Source organism: Malaya genurostris, chromosome 3 (genome assembly GCF_030247185.1).
Source record: "Malaya genurostris strain Urasoe2022 chromosome 3, Malgen_1.1, whole genome shotgun sequence".
Lineage (NCBI taxonomy): Eukaryota > Metazoa > Arthropoda > Insecta > Diptera > Culicidae > Malaya > Malaya genurostris.
In genome coordinates, this window is record NC_080572.1 from 185,077,712 (window position 1) to 185,097,450 (window position 19,739).

At 35.6% G+C, this 19,739-nt stretch overlaps 3 protein-coding genes across 4 annotated transcripts in view; 1 reads left to right on the forward strand and 2 right to left on the reverse strand.

Moving 5' to 3' along the window:
• Positions 1-6,172, reverse strand: part of LOC131439217 (putative uncharacterized protein DDB_G0282133) — a 93,063-nt gene extending 86,891 nt beyond the window's left edge. The window contains exon 1 of the mRNA XM_058609975.1: positions 6,029-6,172. The gene's annotated coding sequence lies outside the window, so the exon portion shown is untranslated. The remainder of the gene's footprint in view (positions 1-6,028) is intronic.
• A 7,389-nt stretch (positions 6,173-13,561) lies between these two features.
• LOC131436994 (uncharacterized) lies at positions 13,562-14,619 on the forward strand. The gene is made up of 2 exons (XM_058606015.1): positions 13,562-14,111; positions 14,228-14,619. The coding sequence occupies exons 1-2, from the start codon at positions 13,670-13,672 to the stop codon at positions 14,566-14,568; spliced, it is 783 nt and encodes a 260-aa protein (XP_058461998.1). The 5' UTR covers positions 13,562-13,669; the 3' UTR covers positions 14,569-14,619.
• LOC131436993 (eukaryotic translation initiation factor 2 subunit 2) lies at positions 14,613-16,382 on the reverse strand. Of its 2 annotated transcripts, XM_058606013.1 has the most exons (4): positions 16,214-16,382; positions 15,533-16,005; positions 15,408-15,442; positions 14,613-15,341 (listed from the first exon to the last, which is right to left on the reverse strand). In XM_058606013.1, exons 1-4 carry the CDS (start codon positions 16,229-16,231, stop codon positions 14,818-14,820), a joined length of 1,050 nt encoding a protein of 349 aa, XP_058461996.1. In that variant the 5' UTR covers positions 16,232-16,382; the 3' UTR covers positions 14,613-14,817. The 2 variants fall into 2 exon arrangements, with proteins under 2 accessions (XP_058461996.1, XP_058461997.1); XM_058606014.1 differs by lacking the exon at positions 15,408-15,442 and having other exon boundaries at positions 15,534-16,005.
• Positions 16,383-19,739: the final 3,357 nt, after the last annotated feature.

Consider the following 19,739-nt stretch of genomic DNA (forward strand, 5'->3'; position numbering starts at 1 on the left):
ACTGAAATCCCATTTTAAATAGTTCTAACCAACGTTAACAAGCCACGGTCGATAGAACATGTTCCCCGTAAGCTTCGGCGAAAATTCGATGGGACTCAGTAGCATTTTTTTCAATCAAAACAATGAATCAACACATCCCGCAAATGATCGTCACTTGGCAAGAATTTCGATATTATCACTTCACTAAATGTATATAACACTATGACACGTTCACACATGGTACCTATAAAGTTTTGAATTAATGCAACAATCTTTACAATTTTGTGCACTCACTTTTCTCGAGGATGGCAGGGCTGATTTCAACGAACTTAGATTCAAATGAAAAACTCATTCAATAGACAATTACGAGAAATTTTTCAGATCCGACTTCTGGTTCCGGAATTACAGGGTAATGAGAGCAAAAAATTAAATTTCAAGTGTTTAATTTATTTAAGCAACTATGCAAAAAATAATGGACTCTTTACATTTGATTAGTAAAATTAGTAGTTTGTAAATCATATTAGTTGATGACCAAAAAAACTCATTTCGCCAATAACGGTTCCTAGTTTCCGAAATTTGTATAAGGAAAATAATAGTTGGAAACTCCAATATTTGTCGTGTTACTCAATATTTGTTTGTTTTTTTTTGTTTTTAGATAATGGAGTTGTGTATGTATCGGAAAACAAAGTCATTCAATTCATTCAGTATCAGGTGTTCGTGCTAGTCGGACTTCAAAATTAAAATTTCATAGAAAAACATATTTATCGTAAAAAATTCTCATCCAATTAATATGAAAATGTATTTTATATGAGAATTAAATGCAACATATTTTGAAATCTAAGTACTACACCTGTCTGACACATTTAGAATAAATCTGTTGTTTGGTTAATGAAATTCGAATGATCTATCCATAGATTTTAGAACGATTTCATTTGAATAAGATTTTCAGATTACACTAGTAATTAAAGAATCAAATCTAATGTGACGAAATTAAGTGTACACAACTTCAATGTAACGTGTCGATTTTTATCATTTTTTCATTTGCCGTATAGAAAATATAACTATGAAGTGCGTACTTACAATTAGAGATATTCAAAAATAATATCACTAAAAATTTTACATTTTTTGATTTACATGTCTGATCGTTAACTAGTTGCAACAATGTAGCTCAGATCACCCAAATCACCCTTTTTTATTACACTGTAAACGCTACACTTCTAAATCTTCTCACTCAAATATTCGACATTTTAAACTATACGACTACCGATTACACTTCCTATGGATTGCTCGATGGGTTTTGAGATATGGCAACACTTATCTCAATACGTCAAATCTAACATCAGAGTCGCATTGTTAAGTGCACTCTTACCAGCCGCTACCTAATGTTGGATCAAAACCAACCTACAACTAAAGTGCATCTCCCCAAGTTAATGATCTCAAAATTGAGGTAAATATAAGTTTGCCCAAAGTGTTATGCCATAACAAAGCACGCTACCCATTTTTTAAGATCAAGTTTGAGTAGATAACGACCTAATTTTAGGTAGCTTATAGAACAGCAATGAGCGACTTCTCCTAAAAAATAGGTAATAAAAACTATTTTCCGTGTGTTTTAAATTGTATACGCAGAAATGCCAACCAGCAATGCTGTTAAGGGAAGAATGCATAGACTGATTTTTGGTTCGATCACAGGTTTTTTAAAAAATTACCTGTCTTTTTGGGTATACTAGCTCAAAACTCTTCCAGTAAAACTCTCGACGGGGAAGCACGCTATATCGTATTATTGCGGAAAAAATTCGAGTACTTCGCGAGAAACAATCTTCATCCGTACTTTGACGACTCGATGTAGCCACAACAAAAACTAACTGTCAATATAGGGACCGTGCACGAGGGCGTGGTTTAGTGGCCGGCGACGACAGCGCACGAGGCGGCGAGTGGAAAAAATAATGCTACCATAGCAAAACTTGTAAACTGAGTTTGAAAATACTTTCTAGCGTATTTTCCCTGCGGATTTTTTTCCGAACTCTATGGAATTATTCGCGTGTGGTGCGAACGATTGTTCAACATCGACTGACTATTAAATTTTGAATCGAATTATTCATTCTGTATCTAAATACGGCCACGTCATTTTCTGTCATTGCAGTTGGATTTGTGTCTAATATTTGACATATTCACTCAAATTCAAACACTCAAACGATATTCTCAGCACATTAAATGATTTTTTAATCGACTTGACCGGAAACACTGAAAAATATCTTGCTAAAACATTCTAATTTCAGACCTTTAGTAAAAATTGCTTCTGTGTAATTTCTTTTTATACTTTCACTCAAAGAAAATACCCAAAGGAAAGTTAAAATATTTTTTAAATGAAGTAAGTTTTTCTCGAAGTTATTCTTACTTTCGCTGAATTGCAATTATTACACCACTTCCTATTACTTTATTTTCAGAACAAAATAGCAACCCAAATAACTTTCCATCCGTCAAACTTTGAAATGGGCCACAGTTTTAGATAAATTTAGCTAGTCGATAAAAAATAACTGCCCGACTGTCAAATTTTAACTAAAAGTTCAAATAATTCACAGGATGGTCCATACTCTTAGAATGGAGGAAGAAAATAAATTGTAATCGTAAAAATGCTAGCAATCTCACGAGTAGCCAGTTTGACGTATATTGAAAATACGAGTCACGAAGCTAGCAACAAATAATCATTTTATTGAAACGCTGAACTGTTTTGCCTTTCTCATATAGAAAGGTTATACAATCACTTGAAAATCGACTAGTAAAAATTGGCCAAGTGTCATATGCCATTCCACTCAGTTCGTCGAGCTGAGCAATCTATCTTTGTGTGTGTGTTTCTCGAAAATGACTTAATCGATGTAGACCAACTTAGATTCAAATGAAAGGTCTCATGGTTCTACACGGAATTCTTGAATTTCATCCGGATCCGACTCTCGGTTCCGGAATGATAGGACAAAGTGTGTTAAAAATTGTGTACCGTCACTTGAAGAGTCGAAACGAAAAAAGTAAAAAGTTGTCTAAATTGGTCTCGAAAGTATTCCCGGTTTTCGAATAACGACGGCAGATAATAGTCATACACTCAAAAAAGGATCTCACTTACTTTTACACTTAGTCCGGTATTCCTAATCTTAGGTTCAAATGAAAGATCTTATGCTCCTACCGAAAATTGAGCATATTTTTCGGTTGCAATTAAAATCATGTTAGTTGATGGCCATACGAACCAACTTCGATTATACGTTCTCGGGTTCTAGTGCCCGAAATACCTACAATAGTGGAACTTCCTTCGTTTTCTCATCGATGTCAGAGAACTGTGTCATTCTGTAGGTTATACTAGTTAATGCACAAACAATCTCTTTGGTTTATTTTAAGAATCGGAGAGAAATATTTTTAATAGTATACCACAGTATTATATATGAGGATATGATTGATGTGAGAAAAGGATCATTACACCACTATGTTGTATTAAAACAGGTTTTTGACTATTTTATTCAGCGTGAACATATGGTAACTGTAAAGCTATGATAGAGTTTTTTCGCCTATTCGCCACTAATGGCGCTACTTGTTACCGTGCACGGTCCCTATAGCCTAAGTTGCTAAGGCATCATCCCAAGTGATGTGATGCTAGCCAGAAGAAAGAAGAAGAAGAAGACAACAACTAATATACCAAAGTAGTCCGATCATTTACTGTTGGTTTCCGTAAAGTACGAGTCAACTTCTCTGAAGATCAATATGTTTTCCTAAAGCTCTCTTGCCTAATCGTACTAAACGACGACTGATAAAATACGTGAAAAAACGTACCCCCTAGCAGTCCAAGCCTGATGTAAGCAGGCCTTATGCACGCGCGCTCTTTATTTTGCGCTGAGACAAATAAATTCTCATTCTCATAAGACAACCACGCGCATGCGACGTACTTTTGCCGCTCTCAAGAGAACTCTTTGGCACATTTACGTACCGCACCAGAAACTGATGCACGCTTCGTTGTAAAGTCTCATCGCATTCTGCCAAGAGCGAGGCTCAAGCGCTTTCGTCGCATGAGATAGCGCGGCGCGCTCGCTTCATGCGATCTACGAGTGGTTTGTACGTTATTTTCATCCTCTTCATCTCTTCCTTTAGGATAGGACACAAGTCGCACGAACCGCTCTAGGCACGAACAAATAATAATAACAGCAGCTTTTACTGTGGCTCACATAGCACACAAGCTGCGCTCATAAAAAATCTCGTGCGCTGTCTCTTGAGACCAAAGCGCACGAGTCGCGCGCAGAAGAAAATGCGATGCTCTGAAATTTCAAGCAGCACATCCCGTTTCTATGTGCCCGCTACGCGTCTCTTACTTGCTTTTGGTTTGCTCTTTGAGTCGGTGCTCACGCTCACAGGATAAATATGCGACACACACATTTTCGGTGCGCTCTCGCTGTCGCATTTTTGCACGCATGAGCATTCGGAAGGCCTGGATGTAAATCGAAGCGCAAGCATGAAGACATCTCACCCTAGTATGAGGAACTTGAAGTCTATCATAATGCACACATTGTAGTCGATGTTCGAGAACTACTATCGAAAGGCGTGTTTCAGCTACCGACGTTGTCTTGAGAATTGATGAAAATGGAAGACAAATCGAGTAAATATGTTTGATAGCATCTAGTAAAGATAACTGAACTCGTCAATCTTACTTAAGGTAATTGAAAATTCGGCTTGAAAGAGACGCAAAATAAATTTCGTCTCATCTTGTTCTACGAAAATGCCCCACATTGCAAGCGTTGTCAAAACTTACCTTTAACCTTATGCTGAAATGCGAAGTGCTACCTCATCCGCCATACTGCCCAGATGTAGCACTTTCGAATTTCTATCTGTTCCGACAACTGACGCACAACCTTGCGGGACAACGGAACACGTCATACGAAGAATTGAAATTCGGCACAAAGTACAAAATACATCTGACACATGCGGGGACATCGCAATATTTAAAACAGATTTTTGCATTATGTGAATCAAATCGACTTTCTGGAACTGAAAATTTTTAATTTGACAACACTGAAGTATCAAATTGCAGTTTTCAAGCATTTGTGTGCTATCGCTTTCGAAAAGTAATGATAACAATTTTTTGGGTCATGATGCAGATAGAGAAATTATAATTCCTTCAAATTGCGGAACATAAATTGATTGCAATTCGGTACTAACACGAGATTAGGGCATATCGTGCGGTAGGCCCTTTTAGAAGTTAGTACCGAATGAGAGAAAAAATCATCTCCCTGCTATGAATGTTGGTTCTTGAAGCATACACTTTTGGTTGTGGTGGTATTTTTGTCAATAATATGTTAAACTGCCATTTTACTCATACCATTTTGATACTAAAAAAATACATACATTTCTTAACCCGGAGCATTTAAAAGTCGAATAAGTTTCATATCAATTATGCAATGTAAATACAATTGAAACCCGTTTAAATTTCGTTGCATTCAATATAAATGTAGCTATTCTAGCGAAATAGATTAAAAGAACCAAAAACTTAGTTTTCAAGCCAGTCGTAGATGACAATCATACCACCGGGGTGAAAAAACTTCGATGAATGCTTCGAGCTTAGCTTCAATGCCTATTTAAAAATTATCGTTCATTTCATTATCCATATATTGAGTAGATGAATTGTTAGTTAAACTTTATATAGTATGCAAATTTTTTAACTTCCTCTCGATTTTAGCAAAAATGAAAACAAAATATGTTTTCTTTCTGAATTGGTTTCTTTTTATGCTTCATGCAAGAATTATGTAGTTAAACCCTTATGCTCATATTACGAAAAAAATTGGTTAATTTTCAATTCAAGGTCAATTATGTATAAGAGTATAAAGTCCACATCAACTGATTCGTTGTAAACATAGATATAGAAAAAATAAATCCTTTGCAATTATTACTAGGCTTTTCGTGCCGAACTGCAATATATTTCGAAAACAACCGCCATATTGCCTTCGTGCTGAAACTTCTTTTTCTCGCGACACGTAGACGGAGAAAAATCAGCGATTTTCCAAATTGAAACTAGACTTACCGCGATTAATTCTCATTTTCAATAACACCAGCACTGTTCTCTTCAAGTTTTCAAAAGTTTCAGTTCTGATACCCCCCAAAAAGCAGAGGAAAATCGAATATTTGCACGACGTAAAAATCCACCTTTACCAGCAGCAGCTGCAATTTTTCTTGATTTTCGTTTTTTCGTTCCGATTTGACGTTTATAGTTTTGCATCGCGGTTTGGTTGGTAGCAGCGTTGCCAGGTAATTTTTCCAAAAATTAGTATTCGACGCAAAAATCTATCTGTACATAAGTTCACGGAAATGTCACCGAAGCTCATTTTGGTGAGCAAAAAAAAAGGTCTCGTAGAAACATTTTATCCTGTCTATCCATGCTATTAACGAAAATCGGTATTTATCTACACGATCCGTGAATTATCGGTATTTTGGGAGTACATATCTGAATTGCGGTATAGAGGTCAAATATCTGTATAAATACCGATAAATCGGTATACCTGGCAACGTTGGTTGGTACAAGGTTTACCAAGCCATACACGCTACCAAAAAATTACATACCTTCAAATACGTTTCACTTACCCAGTGAATTTTGTCGAACCGCATCGATCCGATCATCGGTCTGATTATCGGACCGGGTAAGCACGATATCGACCCGATCGTAGCGCTGCGATCGAACCGTCATCGGACAATTCTACACCATTTGCAGCTGCGATCGAGCCGATATCATTCTTAATCGGCTTGATAATCGAACCGCTGCGATTCGATAAAGTTCACTGGGCAGCTGCTCGTTTGAAATGACTGCTTTGTTCCAAAGAGCAAACAACTTATCAAATATAATGTAAAGCTAACGAAACTACCAACATTTTGGATTGAATGTTTTGAATTGTTGTCAACATTACTAATAAGATGTATTCACTCTGGTTTTAGGCACTTTAGTTTCACCCATCTGAGCCTACATTATCAGTTCGAAATGAATTCAAATCCGAATGGGCGAAGATTTTTCAGAAATGACCCACTCACCAACAATGGGAAAATTTCCTGCCAGGCGACAGACCCGACATTTTACCAGAATTCCAGCAAGAACCTGACAACAACGCAACAACCGTTTTCGAAACAGAATTCGCATAGCGGTTATCAACGATTCTGTTTCTACCGAATTCTGGCCATACACGACTGGCAGAACCGTTTTGAATCAGCTCTACAATTCTAGCGAGTTTGGTTTTATTTTATTTTTTTCTATCACAAGTATATATCACGCGTTTTTTTAGAACGGCTAATAAGTCACCAACATTCACTTTGAAGAGTAATTTCGAATGACTCGGCACTCGCTGAGAGTAAGTCATTAGAGTAAACGGCAGAGAAAAGTTTTCTCTTTCGTCTGGTGTTAAATTTAATACTCTATCTTTCATAGTTCGCTTGCAATTTCTTTCGAAAGTGGAAGTTGACAGGTGGCGTATTAGCCGTAATAAAAACAAATGCGCGATATGAAGGGAAATAAAATAGCTTTCTCACTACCAAACATGATATGTAACTATTCATCTCTCAAAATACCCATATTCCAATCTCATTTACCTTGTCTAAAGACTCGTATTGTTTTTTTGTATGAACATGCCGGATTGTCGAACATCAAATGAAGTTGACAAAAAAGGAAGAGCGAATAAGCTAGACACGTATTGGACCAACGAAGGACTACCGTTGAGCGTTTTTTTTTCTAAGAGGGTGATTTTTAACAACACTAATACCGAACACGCGAACCCAGAATATAGACTCTGTTTGTCTTGATTTGTATTTGTTTTGTGGTCGACGAAATTACATCAATATCGCAAATGTATGCAATTATATCTTTGTACATACTTGCGATTCGGATTTAGATATTTAAACGTCTCTTCGTCAAGTAAGTGTTCAAGTTTTATATGCACGCAGTTATTTTTATAACATTAAATTTCTGTACCGTTTCTACCATTATGTTATTTCGGTTGAAGCGATAAACTTTTCATCATTATTAATCGAGTTCATCTTATTTAAATTAGAACTTAATATTAAGCACTCTAAATTTACCCTGGGAAATGTCTCAGGCGAAAACGACAAAACATGAAATTTCATCCGAACTCGCATGACACAAGATCAGAGCATACCATTTAAAGCTTCAAATGGTTTTATGGCACTTTTTGTCTTGCTGTTTAGCAATAATCTACCTCTAGCATGCTACACGTAGGACTGAAACGTTAGCTATAATTTCGCTTATATTTATATTTTTACTCAATCAAAACCGTCATATATGGCAGGGTAGTCCGGTATGCCGGAGAGTACTACTAGCTATTAATCAACATTTCAATGATATACAATTAAAAATACATGGCTAGGAACACTTAAATCAATACGTAGAAATATTTCCAATCAATTGATGAAATAATATTACTGATTGAAACTAAACTGACTGAGCTGTAAGTGTTTGCTGTGATCAGCGACCAAATATCGGATTGATCGAACAACAAAAGAAACCATGTAGCGTGGTTGATATACGAAACTGAACAATTGATTATTCTCTTGTATTCGTTTCCATGAAGTTATATATATATATATATATATATATATATATATATATATATATATATATATATATATATATATATATATATATATATATATATATATATATATAGGTGTACAGGTAGGTTTGCTAATACATAGGACCAAGGTAGGCAAATCTAAGTAATTCTTAACAGTGTTCAAAAGCTGACCACATTTCTACTTGTATTTACCCTTGAATTTCGAATTAGCACCCTTATATAGAAAATAAAGATGTGTTCCACATCAACACTTCCAACGGTGGTCTTTTGTTGGTTCAATACGTTGTATCGTTGGTCCAATCAACGTCCAATTAATCGTTCAACGGGAGACAACACGGGACCTTCGTATGCCGATTTCGAAACAGACCATTGAACCGTGCGCCATTTTTTCCTTCAACAAATCTGGCAGACAGCGGTCCATTGTTGAGCCGTTTTCAATATGAGGAGTTGGTGCCCCGATTGACTAGGTTTATTGGAGAATACCTGTGGAATATTTCTACTTTATGTAGAATAACAACACATTTTCTTTCTATATAAAGATAACACAAAATTTTCACACTATTTTTGTAGCAGTAAAAACAACAACAAACCGTTCCTGCAAACTGAACGATTGTTTCGTGCAGTATGCCGTTCAACAAACGCTCAACGTCCATGCATGCATGCGAGTTATTGTTGAGATTTTAAGCAATTAATTAAAATTTAATTTTAACATAAAATAAACATTTCAGTTAAAACTCGTTATCATAGATTTATTTATGGCGGTTGAACCACAGTCATGACAGTATGAGTAAATTCTTATAAAAATAATTTTTCGTGATGCACTAGCTCCACCTATATTGTACTGTGCGAACTATTTACTATCTGAACACCCCTTGTGTTATGTAAATGTTTTTTTACTAGTTGGTTTCCCCTCGTTTGTCAACACCGATCAGCTGCTTGCAAGGATGCCTGATTTCATCAAAATATTTCGTCACAATAAATTATTGGATTATGTTGATAATATATTTAACTTTTTCGCGATGTTGGAAGGTAACCATTTATTTGACTGAACGTTGTTCATCTGGACTATTTTTTATTTTGTTGGTAGTTTTCACCCGAAATTAAGTGGCGGCACACCAGAAGCAAGTAAATATTGTAACAAAACGGGTTCAATTTTGTATTGCGTTAGAGGATGAGAAGTAGGCACAATTATGTATATAGTTCTGGCAATATGTATTAAATCTGTATCCTGCATGAAATTCGCATGGACGTATACAAATCAATACATTATAGATAATTCTGTATAAATGGCAACTCTGTTGGTAAATGAAAAAAATAAACACAATCTAGATGACAGACAGGATAGGGTAGCGTGGCGCCATCATGACACATGTGAGTACTGTCCTAACTAAAGGAATATTCGAAATGACCGTTAAAATTATTGAAGAATCTAATTTGGGTGTCCTGTCTGTTAGTCTGTGGTTGAACTGATAAGCGGCCCTTACACGAGCATTAAAAATGTCATTTTAAATGATGACTAAGTAATGATGTATTTCAAATTTGTTAGAAATCTCGTCATTAGTGCACCATTACACGTTCATTAAAATGATATGATTTTTTAGTAATGACATTTTTAATGACTCGTGTAAGGGCCGCTTTAGGCTCGGAAATGTAAAAAAAAACAATGGATGAAGAAAATACTGTAAAGCATTCACAAAAAGGTCTCAAGGATTGGTTTGTCAAAAAGGTCCCAAGGATTGGTTTGTCGCCAATCGATTAAAACAGAAGGTCAAATTTCACAAAACCGAATGATCAAGGCTTTCTTTTAAATGACCATGAGAAAAAGATTACGGGTACTATAACTTTTCACAGTGTATACACTGAGCAAAATACCATAGTAACCGTAACCTGTTTTCCATTGTCATTTCAACTATACGCTTAAATAGTAGCAACAACCATGATATATGACTATTCACCATCTGTACTGTGTAAATTACTAGACAACAAAGACTACGACTTGACTAAACTATTTGTATTTATGACTTTTCTGGCATGGTCATCCTGACAATGGTAGTCATCTCAAATATAAGAATAGATAGTTAAAATCACAATTTCTAGTAAGGTGAAATTGCTCTCGAGCCTTGTATATATGAGGTGCTAAATAGTTATCGCTACCATGTAAATATGTCCAGAGTTTAATAATGTTACCATAATTAGATACATGGTTTAAAACACGATTATGAAGTTTGAAAACACTATTGATGTAGTCCATATCAACAGAATTTATGTAGTAAGCACATTATCGTATAGTGTTTTTCAACCTACTATGTATTACATTTGTGCTGACTATACAAATTGTCAATGAACGGGTGTACTGTTATTGTCACATAAAGTTACAATTTGGCAGAAAATGTCGTACCTGGGTAACACATCAGTGATGGATTTGAACAAAATATTCTATATTGTGACTGTGTACTTTGGTAGGTCTTGCAGGTAGGTAAAGTTTGTAGCCTTACTAGTTTCCGAGGTTGAAATTCAATTTTTCAACAGTTTTTCCGGCAACTGTTATGTTTTCCAGTGAAATCAACATCTCGTATACGGTTTATTATTCATTATCGGTCGCTGTAGAAACAACATCAAGCGATTGATGAAAAGGAAGATTATCATTTGATTCCCGGATTCAATTCGCTCGAATCCCACGGAAAGTCGCAGGTGAGTATCGAGGTTTGCATCTGGACTTGGCTAATAATTTCTTTCCTGCTTCAGGAAAAACTCCACCGGACAGAACCTTGAATCAACTGATGCTATCAAGCAATGCTAAGCAATATTTCACCAGGTATATTATTATTTGATTTGATGCGAAAATAAAATAGAGTTTAATGAAATTATTTTGTTGTTCTTATTTTAGAATTTAAATTCATAAAACTTTTTAACATTAGCTCATGTTTTGCTGATCTTCAGCATTGTTGAATCAACCACTGCCTTTAGTTTCGAAATAACTAGAAGTGAAATGTCAAAAATACCATGACTCTGGTTATAGCAAGAACTACAATATAAAAAAAATATTCGGTCATGGTTAGGCTAACCATCTCAATCGTATTAGTTATTCATACAATACACTGTTCAATATTACTATTATAGAGCCGATACCATTCATAGTAAACATGAACTTGACCATTGTTGAAATCATCTGATTTCATAGTCGGCTGAAAACCACTATACGCTCATGGTCAAGTTGGCCCTCTATATAGTAACAGTTACCATTTTATTTTTCTGAGTGTATGATTTAGGGCAGTCGACACCAGGGTTGCCACATATACAGATTAATCTGCATTTTACAGATTTTTCAGATGAATTTGTGACCAAGAATCTGTACGACGACACGACCTGCCACTCGTCTATCGAAACTGTATCGTAAATTTAACTACCCCTCAGTAACTGGTAATGTCAAAACGGAATCGTTCGAAATATTTTTGAAACTGGCAGCACAAATTGATAAGTTATTGATTTTGAATAACAGTGACCATAACCTTGGTTACTGCATATTGAGGACATAAGAAATGTAAACAAACCCAATTGCAAATGGATATTTCACAACGAATAATTGAAATGGACCAACGGCTGTATCGAGTGGAACGTTTGTGCAGTAAGTTGCAAGTTCTTTAAATGATCGAATGTACAGCCTTGAAAAACTTGGACTCACTAAGGAAAGTCGTTTTGTTTTATTCGTCACCATATTTATCATTCTCCTCAGATTAATTAATGCATTTGTAAGAAATAAATTTAGTGAATGGATTACGAGTTCTTGCTTCAATTCTTATTTCTTTATGGTATAGAAATATGTTAATTTCAGAAAAACGAAAATACACTGTAGATTAGGATTTGTCAGGAAATAGTATACCGCTCTTGCATCTCGGACGGTTTCCGTTGACAGAGAACTGCAAAGAATAGAACCTGAGTTAGCTAAATGAAAACAGATGCAATACGTTATGATGGTAGCTCAGGAATACAATTTAAGCACTTACCACGAAGGATGTAGAATTTGGCTGTTCACTTCTTAAGTCGTTCTTAGAAAGTGGCAATGGAGGCACAAAATTTTATTTTTTTGAACTATTCCACAACTTCCTCAAAATGTTTATTTATGCGGGGCTCCTTGGTAACTTGTTTATAGCAACTTAAACAGTGTTGCTCCAGAACAATGTTTTTATCATTATCAAGGGGTCGCTATATTTGTGGTAACTGGCGGTAAATCGCTCACAGACACTTTTTAGTTCGATTTTTCTTCGAAGTGCCTGGTCGTGTCGTCGTTCTGTATATGCAGATTACAGATTTTTGGCAAAAAATGCAGATTTGTACAGATTTTTGATAGCGTGGCCTAAAAATTGTAAAATGATCGTGTTGAAATGTATTAAATAATGGTACTGATTTTTTTTTCAAAGTGAAAACATTATCCTGATTGTGTGTTAATTCTAAAAAGAGGAAGAAACTTATATAAAAGAGTATGTTAAGGACAGTAAACACAGATGTTATATCTGCCAACAAAGATTTGTTTATGCTTACTTTTAGTTACAACTAGTGTAGCGTAATTGCGTATGCTTTCAAAAATTGCTTCTGATAAGATGGAAAGATGATGGCCTCGACTATAACGTAAGGTAGTAAAGAAGAAAGATTGCCAATTGATCAGATTAAGTTTCACTTTCAGATTGGATTTGGAAAGTTTTTCGTCAAACCTCAATTTCGAAAGGCTCCAACGCAAAAACAACTTCCAGCGTTTTTTCAACTACAAAATCATAAAATTCAGACTTAGAAAAGTTTTGGTTTATTTAAATTTGAGTTCTAAAAACTTTTCATTCCGTTGTGCTTCGAATTCTTATCACTTTCTATATACAGATTTTCAATACAGGTTTTTGAGCTCTCGATACAGATTTACAGATTTTTCTTCTGAAAAATGCAGATTTAAATGTGGCAACCCTGGTCGACACAGTACTTTTCTGGCTCCGTGTATAGAATGAGCAAACTGTTTATGTCGTTTATGTTATTTATTATTTGAGCATATAATTTGGGTTAATTGTTTTCATTTTGGTTCAGTTGTATAACTGAACTTCTGCGCAGTTATGAATAATGAACATGTTCAAATTAAAGCTGAACCTGATACTGAATCAGACATTGAACAAAACATTCCACGTTATCTTGTACAACCCGATGTGCCAAACATTGAGACAATCGACTTAACCAATGATGAATTTACTAGCGAATTTGAAAATTTTTTGTGCAACATTCCAAATCATCGCAAACAATCACAAAAGCAATTTAATCGTAATAAAAAACCGGTTACCGAGCTAATTACCCTACAAGTTGCCCATGTTCATCTCATCGATTTCTACCAAGATGTGCAGCTTGCAACTTTGTTTGGAATTGATTTCAAAAACGTAATGGTCTACGGAAGAATTATTCCAAAAAAAGTTAAGGAACACAACAATACTCATATATACCAGTTAGATGACGGATCCGGAACAGTAGAAGTACATTTCGCCCATGGTTTACCTAAAGATTTGGGTGCGTTAAACGAACATCTCGGATGTAAAAATTATATTCATGAAATTTGAATATTTTAATATGAAATAATCAGTCCGAATGCTACACAACTGATTTTACGTTTTTTTCTTTTCCAGACAACCTAATTAAAGTAAGCAATTGTGAAGATATTCTGAAGACAGGAACTCCATTGAATGAAGACAAGGTACCTGAAAATCCGGATCACAAAGCAGCTCTGAAATTGCTTCTCGGTTTGGTGAAAACCCGCTGTCAACGAAGATTGGAAGGTTTCAAGCTAGGAAGCCGTTGTTTTGCTATCGGCCGACCATTCATAAATTGGTCTGACCAAGTATCAATTTACGCACATAGTATGTATGCCGACGAAGACAAAGGTGGAAAATCAGCGGAAGTATTCTGGAAAACTCATTTAGCAACGTGTTATGAACGCGAATATTCGGCCTCTTTAGGTTGTTCATAAAACCAGACTGAAATTTTCGAAGCAAAGTTGGAACTACGTTGGAATGGGTTATAGTGCATTTTATTATACCGGTCTCAAGTTTATACAATTTAGTAATTTCTACACACTTGTGCCACTGAACTAATTAAAAATATTACACACGTTAATGGTACCAACTTTTATCTATTCAGCGCTTACTAAATTGCCATGTTTTTCTGGTCAATCGAATTTTTCATAAAACTAGTTATTAGAAAACAAGCATGGACCAAATTAGGCCGTTTTCGCACGAATAGCAGCACGCTTGCTGGTGACGGCCTGGAAACCAGACTTAATACTGGCCACTGAGCAGCGTGACCCGCAAGTTTCGCACTGCAAGAAGAACAGGCGGGTGTCTTTCTGGAGGATGGTTTCAGGCGAACGGCAGGTATGACAGGTCACATACTCCTTGATGTATCGTCGCAAAACGTTCTCGATCTGTTTCGGCTGGAATCTGCCCTTGATAATAAGTTGTGAGTTTCCATCCACCGAACCGCTGGTACCCAATTCGGCTAGTAGGAAATCCAATAAATGCTTCGGTTGCCTATGCAGAGTTCGACAAATTTCGGTAAAGTTCGCAAAGGAAGTCTTTTTCGTTCCGACACGTAGCACTTGAGGAGGGCGCATCACAAATTTGGGTTTCCGACCACCGGCCATATCGGGATTTTTGTCCAAAATTATCTCAAAGACGCGTTGCAATAGCTCATCATACGTGTAGTCACGATCTGATCCAGCCCACGTTGTGCTGTGTTCATCCACTGTAGAGAAATAATACAATCAGTTTGCTACACTAAATGGAATATTTAAAAAAAATTATTATGTACCAAAGTCCGTTTCACAACCATCGTTATCCGTAAGGCATGTAATTTTAAAATTTATCATGATAACCTCATCCACAGATATGCAGTATGCTATTTCGCGAAGTAATAGTTTGATACATTGCAACTTACCATTTTCTTTCTCATCCTCTCGGGCTTGCTCCTCAGCTTCCATCAGTTCAGTCAGATCTTTCTTCTTTTTCTTCTTCTTCTTCATGCTGAAATCAATCTTCATATCGTCATCGTCTAGTCCATCATCACCAGCTCCAAAGACACCACCGTCCCCATCATCCACGCGACCTTCCTTGTTTTCCCTTTCGGCATCCGTTCCAGCATCCAAGACTGGCAGGGCATTATCCAATTCATCCAAATTGAAAAAAGGTTTCTTCTTCTTCTTTTTCTTAATTCCGAAACTTTCAAATTCCAAATTATCCTTCAAGTCACCGGCCGCATCAGCTTCACTGCCTATAGCCGCATCTCCTTGAGTAGCCGAATCGCTAGTGACATTAGTATCAACATCCGCATTCTCTTCTCCCGCTGCACCGTCCAAATCAAAAGGAGTCTTCTTCTTTTTCTTTTTCTTCATCAAGGAAGGGTCAAATATCTGTACATACGAGAGCAAATTAGATCACCAAATAGAATCAATTCTCTTAATTTCAACCAAATCACTCTTTTTTTCGATAAGACAATTCAAAACCTAATAAACTGTCAATATATTAACCTCTAAAGTGACTGCCATTTTTACTAGTCCATATTCCAGCATGGCAGTTTTTCAAAAAGTTAAAAACATGGTTCTATAGAGAAAAACTCACCGCATCATCTTCTGCCATGATAACTTGATCCGTGTTTTCCTGAATTGCACTTGAGATAACTGGAGTCTTCCAATATTTCACGAAAAACTTACAAAATTGCGATTTGACGATGTTGCATCAGAAAATTTTCCCTTTTTCAATTGACTTCGAGTTGTCAATACTTGCAAAGTTGCCAGTCTACAAATGAATTAGACGGATAGCACCAGCTACGTTTTTTGGCATTCTAAAGAAGAAGGGATGTGCATACTAGAAGGTCCAGCACGGTAGCAAGGTAAAACGCTCCAGCAAGTGCTATCGTAACCAACATCTCGGGTGTTTGGGGTTTTCAAAGCTGTACATTATTTCAGCTTTAAAAATTCGCGTAAAGAAATTGATTGAATGCAGCGGAGTTACACATGTTTTTACAATGCTACACGCAGAGAAATAGAACACATTATATTCTAATATATTAAGTCTTTAAATCAATTTCAAACAATTGTTTGAATTGAATAAAATTATTTTTGAATTAAAAAATTATGAATTAAAAATTATGTAGACTTTGGAATTAAACTTAATCAAATATATAGAGTCTTAGCTTCAAATTCATGGGTGTTGATTAAAATTTGTCGTCCTTGAATCAAATGCCAGTGATTATTGATTCTAAAACATTTTCATTGAATCAAACATTGGGACTAGTTGATTTTGTGATATTTAACAGAACTTTTTCTAAGATTTCATTTTGTTACATCGCTCAAACGGAAAACCTCGTTCGAGAAAGTAATAATTTTCGAAGCAGTTGACGAATTGAAACTATCTGCACTATTGAAATCGTTATAATTGTGCGATACCATAGTGAGTGCTTTCATAGGATAGGTAGGTTATGAATTATTTATGCACATTTGTATTCATTCCAGAGAACGGTTTCACAGCAGAGCTTTTGGAAAATTTTGAAAGGAAGGAAGTAGAGGAGTCAATACCCCAACCGTACCTAGCTGAGCGCACAAAATGCATGAAATAATAAATAAAAAAAATAATTTACAATAATTAGTCAATGTGGGGACGGGTATAGCGTGATGTGTTAGTCGATGCCTTTCACGCATCCCACCTGGGTTCGATTCCCAACCCCGTACATAGAGTCATACAGTTTTTCTGGCTCGAAGAGGCGAAAAAAGAAGAAAAAATAGTCAAAACTTCTTTTCAAATAATACTTTATTGAATTTAAAAAAAATCCATCATTGAATTTACACACAGTCTCACGAAAGCCTGATTTTAGAAACAAAACTAATTTGCTTTGAATCAAATAAAAATTGTATTTGATTCCAAGTGGAATGAAATGAAATATATTTGAATTCAAAGAACAATATATTTGAATTTAATGTGATTTTATTTATTTATAATAATAATTTGCTTTGATGTAAATATCAAATGTGTTTGAATCAAAGGATAATGAAAATAAAGTGTAATATAATAAAATTTAAATAAAATTTTTCTGCGTGTATTATAAAGCTGAAAAGGGCGATTATTAGACTCTTATAGGATCTGATAGGTGAAACAGGAATTGCACATTATTAAAGTAGCTATAATGCAAATATCTACTTTATCGATGGTAACAATTTCAACTGTGGTTTATAGATGTCACAAAGCAGTAAGAGTGCTTAAATAATGAGTTACGAATGAAATTCAAATATTGAAAAAGATATTTAATATTCAACATAAATAAATGAAGATCACTATTAATTTATTTAAAAGATATTTTATTCAGGCCTATTTGCGTACAAGCTTTACGTGGCCGATTTAGCTGAGTTTTTAGATAAAAAATTTTTTGTATTGGATCTCGTTGTCACCCTTTTTCTAGGGGGTTATAGTTGTCTCCTTGTCCGGTTTATCACATGGCTTACCGTAGTGAACAGCTTTTTTGCAATATTGACATGTGGCCATCTGATTGTCATAGGTAACAAGTGATTTGCACGGTATTCTTGTATCCTGACCGAATGTCACATAAGAAGGTATAGGCCTCCTCAAGCGCATGCGTAACAAACGTACGCCATTTAGAATACCGGGGAAAAAATTCTTTCACTTTTCTTTTTCGATAGAGAGAATCTCCCCGTATTGGGACATGGTATGGCGAATATAAGGATCGATGACGCTTGAGGGAAGATCATGCACACGCACTTCTATAGCACTATCTTCCATATATACTGGAATGTTGTACTTGATATTTTCATGCTCCACATAGTGCACATTATTATTGTCTTTAGCGAATTGAATTGCATCCAACTCTTTATAGAACTGGATATAACCAACATTATTGGTCTTGTTGCATTGAAGTAAATGCACACGTTTAATGTCAAGATGCATTTGCTCCTTAAGCAAACCTTCAAGTTCTCGTATCGAAGGTCGAATTCTGCACTGTCTAAAGTCAACAATAATTGTATTCTTTCGTACCGGCGGTAGCTTTTGTTCGTTTGGTTCACTCATTTTCGAGGTCTATTGTTCACTACACAATACTGTACTTGGTTTCTTCTGTCCCCAACGTACGCGGTTTTGTTTTATCGACTGACTTGGATGAGATGTAAACCCGAACTGACGATCACTATTAATGTTGTTTATGGCCTATTATTTATATATTTATTCGGATTTGAACCCATAAACCGTGGATCTCTGGTTTCGTAGTTAGCACCTTTCACCTGGAACCTTGACATATTTAATTCGCAGATAAGAATCTTACTTTATCTCTAATAATATTATAGTCTTTTCACAATTTTACATAAAATTTATATATGTTTCCAATGCATAACACTGCATAATGTTAACAGTGTTGTTTTGATGTAAGCAAAAGACCAATTTTCCTCGGTAATCCATTTTACTTCTGTACTGCCGACACATATTGGTAAATAAAGGTAAACTTACACTAGCTTTAAATCATAGAACTACTCCACTTTTTATCAATATCATGACATTGATTTAATGCAGCTATTCAATTTCCTTGCACTGTTATTATTAAGGTTTCGTTGCTTCAAAATATAGCATTGAATGTCGATATATAGCACGGCGGAAGGTTGTTGTAAGATAATGTTCAGTTGTATTTTGAAAGCAAATTTAATATAATACAATACAATGGCGTATGATTGAATACAAACGCATAAAATGACACACCGACTTTCTTTGATTTGTTTAAGCAAGTCTGGAGTAACAACATTTTACCTTGTTACTCCAGAACCGAAAGTTCGATCCGGATCAATTCAATAGCAAGCTATGAAGCCACGAGATCTTTCATTTAAATCTAAGTTTGTGAAAATTGGTTCAGACATATGACACTCGGCCCTATGGGCGAGAACGGCGAAAACTTATAATGATGCTTTCAGCTGCAACGAATCAATGGACGAATGCGCGATCTGCGAATCAGAAGCCCCTTAGGACTGCAGTGACATTTTAATTTTACTATGGATATCTAAACAAGTAACAATTAAAGTTGTGATTCAATTCTGATGAAAAATAAATGCCGTCCAATAAGAGAAAAAAATCTGAAATCTAGTAAAATTTCGAA

Bases quoted from the DNA above. Each gene is read 5' to 3' on its own strand.
- LOC131436993 (XM_058606013.1), bottom strand. The intron at 15,443-15,532 runs TAAGTTGCAATG...TAAAATTACATG, and splicing joins GAGGATGAGAAAGAAAATGG to CCTTACGGATAACGATGGTT. The intron at 15,342-15,407 runs GTACATAATAAT...ATTTCTCTACAG, and splicing joins TGGTTGTGAAACGGACTTTG to TGGATGAACACAGCACAACG.
- LOC131436994 (XM_058606015.1), top strand. From the start codon at position 13,670: ATGAATAATGAACATGTTCAAATTAAAGCTGAACCTGATACTGAATCA. The intron at 14,112-14,227 runs GTGCGTTAAACG...TTTCTTTTCCAG, and splicing joins TGGTTTACCTAAAGATTTGG to ACAACCTAATTAAAGTAAGC.